The sequence below is a fragment of the Gadus chalcogrammus genome, chromosome 11 (genome assembly GCF_026213295.1).
Source record: "Gadus chalcogrammus isolate NIFS_2021 chromosome 11, NIFS_Gcha_1.0, whole genome shotgun sequence".
Taxonomy (NCBI): domain Eukaryota; kingdom Metazoa; phylum Chordata; class Actinopteri; order Gadiformes; family Gadidae; genus Gadus; species Gadus chalcogrammus.
The window spans coordinates 27345356-27353350 of NC_079422.1; the positions used below are offsets into that span (position 1 = coordinate 27345356).

At 43.8% G+C, this 7995-nt stretch overlaps 1 protein-coding gene across 2 annotated transcripts; it reads right to left on the reverse strand.

Moving 5' to 3' along the window:
* Positions 1-4398: 4398 nt before the first annotated feature.
* LOC130392445 (uncharacterized) lies at positions 4399-7242 on the reverse strand. Of its 2 annotated transcripts, none has more exons than XM_056602938.1 (4): positions 6876-7242; positions 6575-6608; positions 6106-6156; positions 4399-5577 (listed from the first exon to the last, which is right to left on the reverse strand). In XM_056602938.1, the coding sequence occupies exons 1-4, from the start codon at positions 7002-7004 to the stop codon at positions 5159-5161; spliced, it is 633 nt and encodes a 210-aa protein (XP_056458913.1). In that variant the 5' UTR covers positions 7005-7242; the 3' UTR covers positions 4399-5158. The 2 variants fall into 2 exon arrangements, with proteins under 2 accessions (XP_056458913.1, XP_056458912.1); XM_056602937.1 differs by having other exon boundaries at positions 6106-6159.
* Between the last annotated feature and the right edge of the window lie 753 nt (positions 7243-7995).

The window sequence follows — 7995 nt, forward strand, 5'->3', positions numbered from 1 at the left end:
AGATGGATCCGGCTTTTTCTGGCATGTTAACACACTTTTTTTTAAACAACGTCCAAGGGTGAAAAAGAGAAAAAAGCCCCCCCTGCGAAGGTGCGTTCACACCAAACGCGACATTTGTCGCCCGTTCGGGTTGTCGCTGAAGTTGTCGCGACGACCGTCCAATGTTGAACGCCGATTGGTTGTCATCACGCAAATGTCGCGTCAAAGTTGAAATATTTCAACTTGAGCGAATTTGTCGCGCGACAAATCCTCGTGAACGGCTCGCCTGTGCAGGGCGAAAGTGTGGTGCGACAAATCAAAACTTGTCGCCGGTTTCGCCTCCCACAGTTGATCAGATGCTGAAAGAAAAAAGTTTATCAGATGCCGGTGAACAAACCCAGAGAAGCCCAATCCCTATGAGAGCTCCCCGCGCTACGGCCATCCGGAGGCGCACAGAGCTGTTGGCCGTGATATTATAGATGCAATTATATTATATTATATTATATACTCTTATTTATAGAGCTCCGGGAGTCGCAAACGGCGACAATTACTTTCTCCTCAGAGATCATAAGGTGAAATGTAAAATATGCCAAGCGAAATCGAGCTACCAGAGTAAGTACTATGCGGCAACATATGCTCCTGAAACACAACGGTGAGTTCGGGAAAGCAGACCCGCAGCAACCAAGTGCGTCGGCTATTTTCACCGCCGCAAGACGCAGCTGTAATCCCGGGCGTGTAGAGAAATCACAACGCTGAGTATTTCCATAGTCCATTTGCTGCTGTTTTATTTGCAGCTTTAAATTATTTGCAATGGTTAGGCTACTTGTTTCGTTTTTTTTTTTTTTAAACCATTACAGGCCTTGGTTCGATTTAAATTGTGAGACGCATATTTATAAGGAAAATGTGTTTTGAACGTTTGCAAAAATAAATAATGAATACTCTGATAACTCTGACTGTTTTGATGGAGAATAAGCATTACATGTTTGGTTGGTAATATTGCCGTTCATCATTGGGCCTATTCCTGCTGCAGATGCGTTGCATTCTAAAAATAGATTTGATTTAACGAGTACTCGATTGATCCTCGAGGAATTCCTTCGATCACTCGAGTTTGGAATTTACTACTCGTAGCCATCCCTATTAGCAACCAAAGAAGCTGTCCATGCAAGTGAATGGAGCGTTCCCTCTTCGTCAAACCAAATATACTTCACATTCACAGAGCGAACATTATGAAAGTAAAATGCACATTTCTTGCTAAAAATGTTTACATAAACACTTTTAATGGCGTAACTATGTTACAATTTCCACCCAGAATAAAGAGTAAAGGTACGGCCACACCAACCGCGTTGCTCGCGTTAGGGGCGTTGAAAATCGGCATTTTTGCATAGGGAACCATTGGTCTAGGCGCGGTACACGCGTTGAAGCGTTGAAGCGTTGCGTTGGGGGCGTTAAAGGCCTCCACACACCGGCGCCGCAGCGCAGCGTCGCGTATTTTACGCGCGTCAAAAGCACGCCCCTAGCACCAACAGGAGGCGGCGCGACGGCCGCGCTGCAGTATAAAATCAGGAAGTCACCTGTCAATCAACCGCAGCAAAGACACGAAACGCAATGGGTGAGTAGCCTATTGTAGCCTAGTTTATTTATTTTCCATCTTTTTGGCTGAATAGTTGGAAAAATGTAGGCTAATCTGCGCAGTGAAAGTATGTTTTCAAGCATCAGATCAACTTAGTTTGTAGGGCACTTTATCGTTTTATTGACTGTCATTTCTTATTTATTTTATATTTTGCAATTATTCATCTACTGCATCAACAATCTCAATATCTGCAGGACCTTCTATTAAGCCTTTAAGTATATAGTGCAGTCACCTTTTAAGGCCAATTGTTATTGTGTGTATTTATTGTATTGAGCTCCTGGATGGCTTTATTGATCCCCATTGGGACCAATACAGTATCTATCTATCTATCCATCTATCTATCCTTAACATAGCCACACATTTACATGTATGCAGCCAGTAGTTAGCCATTTTAATTGAGCAAGCTCTTTTACATTTTATTGAGTTTTTTTTATTTCAACAGAACAAATAACTGTTGCCAGACAGAGGGGGGTTGCCCTTCTTCTCCTGCAAGGAGCAAGGAGAAGACGAAGGGTTTGGGTGCACCCCATCAATGAACGGAGACAAGAACAGGGGGTATGCCACAATCTGGTCCAGGAGCTCCGTGCAGATCCTGAGAGGCACTTTTTGGAGTCCTTTTTGGAGTTGTCTTTGTAATGACGGGAACTTTGGTCATACAATTCGACATATTTTTCCACCTCGACGACCAGTCTCTCATAGTCCATTCTCGTAATTGTTTATCACAAACGAAAGAGGGCGACATCCAGTGGTGAGGGGTAGATATGGAGGTGCCTACGGGACCCGGGATGTACAAACCAGCTTTTACAAAGCGCTTTTTCAGGGGCGGCGACGCTCGGGAATAGAACATTGTCTCGAAGAGTAGTTGGGCGGCGCGGCGCGGAACGCTGCCGCGCGACTAGTCGGCGCCGGTGTGTGCTAGTACACCCGGAATAATGGGGGCAGACTTTTTGACGCGCCGCAGCGCAGCGTCGCGTATTTTACGCGCGTCAAAAGCACGCCCCTAGCACCAACAGGAGGCGGCGCGACGGCCGCGCTGCAGTATAAAATCAGGAAGTCACCTGTCAATCAACCGCAGCAAAGACACGAAACGCAATGGGTGAGTAGCCTATTGTAGCCTAGTTTATTTATTTTCCATATTTTTGGCTGAATAATTGGAAAAATGTAGTATAATCTGCGCAGTGAAAGTATGTTTTCAAGCATCAGATCAACTTAGTTTGTAGGGCACTTTATCGTTTTATTTACTGTCATTTCTTATTTATTTTATATTTTGCAATTATTCATCTACTGCATCAACAATCTCAATAACTGCAGGACCTTCTATTAAGCCTTTTTAGTATATAGTGCAGTCACCTTTTTGGTGACTGCACCTTTTTGGTGACTGCAGTCATTGTTATTGTGTGTATTTATTGTATTGAGCTCCTGGATGGCTTTATTGATCCCCATTGGGACCAATACAGTATCTATCTATCTATCCATCTATCTATCCTTAACATAGCCACACATTTACATGTATGCAGCCAGTAGTTATCCATTTTAATTGAGCAAGCTCTTTTACATTTTATTGAGTTTTTTTTATTTCAACAGAACAAATAACTGTTGCCAGACAGAGGGGGGCTGCCCTTCTTCTCCTGCAAGGAGCAAGGAGAAGACGAAGGGTTTGGGTGCACCCCATCAATGAACAGAGACAAGAACAGGGGGTATGCCATAATCTGGTCCAGGAGCTCCGTGCAGATCCTGAGAGGCACGCCAATATTTCAATTCGCCACTAAGTGTGCAATGGCAGAACCATATGGTGCAGCCTATATGATGACCTATAATCTAGTTATTATCCCTCTCTGGTATACTCTTTTGCATATATATACTTTTTTTTTATCCCTCGGGATAAATACAGTGATGTTATTGCTGTGCTGGATTCAGTAGCCAGTGTATTTTATTTGAGTGCTCGAGACACTTAATGTTATTTTTCCCTAAATCCAGAGAGACAGTTAATACATGATCTGATACCAGAGAGACAGTTAATACATGACAATGCATTTTTGAGCTTGCCTGTGTTTCCTTTTACTTATCTATTTTATTGTATGAGAATGTTTCTATGTGAAGCACTTTGAGTCTGCTTCATGTATTAAAAGTGCTATATGAATGAAGTTGCCTTGCCTTAAATAAAAAAATATATATTACAAGTAATCTGGTTTCTACCTACATGGTGTGATTATATGTGACTTGATTTCGTCTATTTCCCATTATGGTTAATGGTTTGGGTACTTAGTCCACCATTGTTGATTTCTCACCTGAAGATCCAATCTCCAGAGCTATGGCTCGCCAGGCAATGACCTTTTTGGAGTTGTCTTTGTAATGACGGGAACTTTGGTCATACAATTCGACATATTTTTCCACCTCGACGACCAGTCTCTCATCGTCCATTCTCGTAATTGTTTCTCACAAACGAAAGAGAGCGACATCCAGTGGTGAGGGGTAGATATAGAGGTGCCTACGGGACCCGGGATGTACAAACCAGCTTTTAAAAAGCGCTTTTTCAGGGGCGGCGACGCTAGGGAATAGAACATTGGCTCGAAGACTAGTTGGGCGGCGCGGCGCGGACGTTGCCGCGCGGCTAGCCGCTGCCGGTGTGGGCTAGTACACCCGGAATAATGGGGGCAGACTTTTTCTCTTTCGTGTAACATCAGAGGTCCAACTCAGTGTCTTGTAGCCATGCCCTTGTCTCTGGTCCCACGTCAAAAACTGCAGACTTTTTGACGCGCCGCTTCGGCGCCGGTGTTTTTAGGCCTTCAGGATTGAGGCGCGAAACAAAAATAAGTATAGAGCAATGATAACACAACTTCACGTTTTTATTAATTATTAATATCATTGTGGAATGAGAAGAATGCAAATGTGCAACAGTTTAATGACTTGAGTCGGGTTTTATTTTTATTATTTGCATATGAATGCAGGGTATGACTTTTATTCCTTAAAAAACATGTTGAGAATGTCCATAATTTAATAAATATTAATTAGAGATTATAGAGATCATTAATTATTATTATTATTATCATTATTTTACTTTAGCATTAGTAGTTTCCGCTTCAGCAGCAGCATTATGGCAGTTGCAGTAACAGTTGACTAAACCAGGGGATGTCATATAGCCAGTGTATAGCAGGTGTATAGCACATTGTATAGCACATTGTATAGCACATTGTATAGCACATTGTATAGCACATTTCATACACGCAGCATGCATCTTTCGTTGGATTAGAGTAATTGGGGGCCTGTTCCCAGGAGAGTTTGATGTCTAGAAACGCCCCTGCAACAAGGCAAGGCAAGGCAATGCAACAGACTCTCAAATTTCCACTCCAGGTCTCCTGGTCTCCAGGTCTCCAGGTCCAGGTCTCCAGGTCCAGGTCTCCAGGGCCAGGTCTCCAGGTCTCCAGCTCCAGGTCTCCAGGGCCAGGTCTCCAGGGCCAGGTCTCCAGGTCTCCAGGGCCAGGTCTCCAGGTCTCCAGCTCCAGGTCTCCAGCTCCAGGTCTCCAGGGCCAGGTCTCCAGGTCTCCAGGTCTACAGCTCCAGGTCGGCCCCAAGGTACCCCTCGGTGGAGAGCAGTTCTGGGGAATTGGTCACTACGAACAGGAGGTCTCCGGCGGCCAGGTCGAAGGCGGCCGAGGCCTGCAGGGTCTTGCTGAAGGTGTGCTGGGGCTCTGTCACGGTGTCCTGGGCCTGTAACAGGGTCTGGTTGACGGTGTAGCTCTCCCGCACCCAGACGACCCCCTGGGTGATTATTAGCGGCCTGCAGGACTGCATGCCCTGCAGGCCGCCGGAGTAGTTCAGCTGGAAGTAGACCCAGTAGCGGCCCTCGATGGGCACCACCAGGCGGTCCTTCTCGTCGTACTTGAACCCCCCGCGCAGCGTCGGCTCCCCGGCCCACTGCACCACTGCGGTCCTCCCACAGCTGGGCGACTTCCGGTCCTTCTTTGGGCCTGACACAGACCAATCAGGATGAGTGCAGTCCTATACTAGTGGAGCAATCAGGATGATGTATACAGATGGTGGATAGATAGTTATAATATAAACTATCAATCCACATATATCATGTATAGGCCTACATATAATATGTAGGCCTATACATGATACAGATCATATATAATATAGATTATCTATACATAATATGAATATAAATATATGATAGATAGATAATATGTATATATATATATATATACCTATATATATATGGATTTTTAGATATAGAAATCCACGAATCTTTAGCAGTAGACCATATATAAGGTGTATATGTATAAATATATAAATATTATATATATATATATGTAAATATATATATATATATTATATATATATATATATATATATATATATATATATATATATATATATATATTATATATATATATATATATATATATATATATATATATATATATATAGTGTAGATGTACGATGATCTGCTATGTTTTATGGGGTCTGAATGTATAATGAAGCTGTCGGCTCACCTCTGAGGAAGGCGACGGGCTTCTCCGGCGGAGGGCTGTAGCAGCTGGGACCTGCTTTGGAGGAAACACGGGATGTTGATGACATCAGTGACTGGTCTCCCCGCTACACGGACTCGTTAGTCTTAGGTCTCCCCGCTACACGGACTCGTTAGTCTTAGGTCTCCCCGCTACACGGACTCGTTAGTCTTAGGTCTCCCCGCTACACGGACTCGTTAGTCTTAGGTCTCCCCGCTACACGGACTCGTTAGTCTTAGGTCTCCCCGCTACTCGTTTCATGAGGAGTTTGGAGAAGCTTTCTCAGGGGCCTCCAGCCTCCACTACCCTCATCCGTTCATAACGAAGTGGCATATTGGTTAATTGGTTGGCGATGGGAAATTAACGAGACTTGTTTCAGACTTGTTGAGAACTGTTTTATCACTGATTTTAATCTCGACACGCTGTCCTGCTAAAGTGAAGGTAAAAGGTTCACCTGTCTTTGGACCAGCCAGACTCCTGCCGACACGCTGCAACGACAGGAACATTATTACAACATTATTATTACTGTTAGTAGGCCTATCATAGTGTTAACATTATTAGTGACATTAGCCTATCATTATAATATTATAAATATGATTATTATTCAGTATTATTGTGATTATAATGATCCCTAACATTATATAACAATATTATAAATATTATTATCGTTCTTAACATATAGGCCTATCATTATTATTAGTATCATTTGTATGTATATATATATATTACTATATGTTAATACATAATAGCCTTACCTGCTGGTTCCCGTCCAGACTGCGGTAGGACGAGCAGAGGACCAGCAGCGCTGAGCCCACAAACAGAATCCCGCAGAGCAGCCCGGCGGCCAGGCCTGGGCGCTGTGAGCGGCCGCGGTCCTCCTGCATCCTGCGACAGGGTAGAATACTGAGACCAGGTAGCCTACTGAGACAAGGTAGAATACTGGGACAAGGTAGAATTCTGGGACAAGGTAGCCTACTGGGACAAGGTAGAATACTGAGACAAGGTAGCCTACTCAGACAAGGTAGAATACTGGGACAAGGTAGCCTACTGGGACAAGGTAGAATACTGGGACAAGGTAGCCACTGGGACAAGGTAGAATACTGTGACAAGTTAGCCTACAAGGACGGTGTTTTATGACGATAAATAAATGGCTCCTCCTTGATCAAATTCAAGATATCACGCTGTGTCTAGCCACACACAGATAAACACACACACAGGCACGCACGCACGCACGCACGCACGCACGCACGCACACTCACAATCCACCCACCATAGATGAAACATCGGGACTAAAAAAACGGGGAGCAGGAAGACGGGGCATTCCATCCTTATGACAGGATTCAAGTGTTTTTTGAATGGTGTTTAGAAATGTTTGATTGGAAGTCCAGGTTTGGTATTAATGCATGTTTATATATATATAGGTTAAAAATAAATAAATAAATATATTAAATATATATGAAGACATTGTACACACTGCATCCAGCCTCAGTCCACTCATGTGTAGCTCCCACACATTTCTGAATGGCCTTTGCTTGACGATCCACTCCAGGCTGCGGTTACCCCTGTTGCTTGTGCACCTTTTTCTACCCCACTTTCTCCTTCCACTCCACTTATGAATATGCTTGGATACAGCTCTCTGTGAACAGCCATCTTCTTTAGCGATGACTTGTAGAGTTTAGCCTCCATGTGGAGGGTGTCAATGGCTGTCTTCTTCACAGCTGTCAGGTCAGCGGTCTTGGATTGTGATCCTTCTGAATTGAGACCATTTCAAGGCTCAGGAACCCTTTGCAGGTATTTTGCGGTAGATGATTAGAGTGTGACACCACAATGTTGAACTATATTCAAATTTTCTGAGATAGGCCTACTGATTTTGGG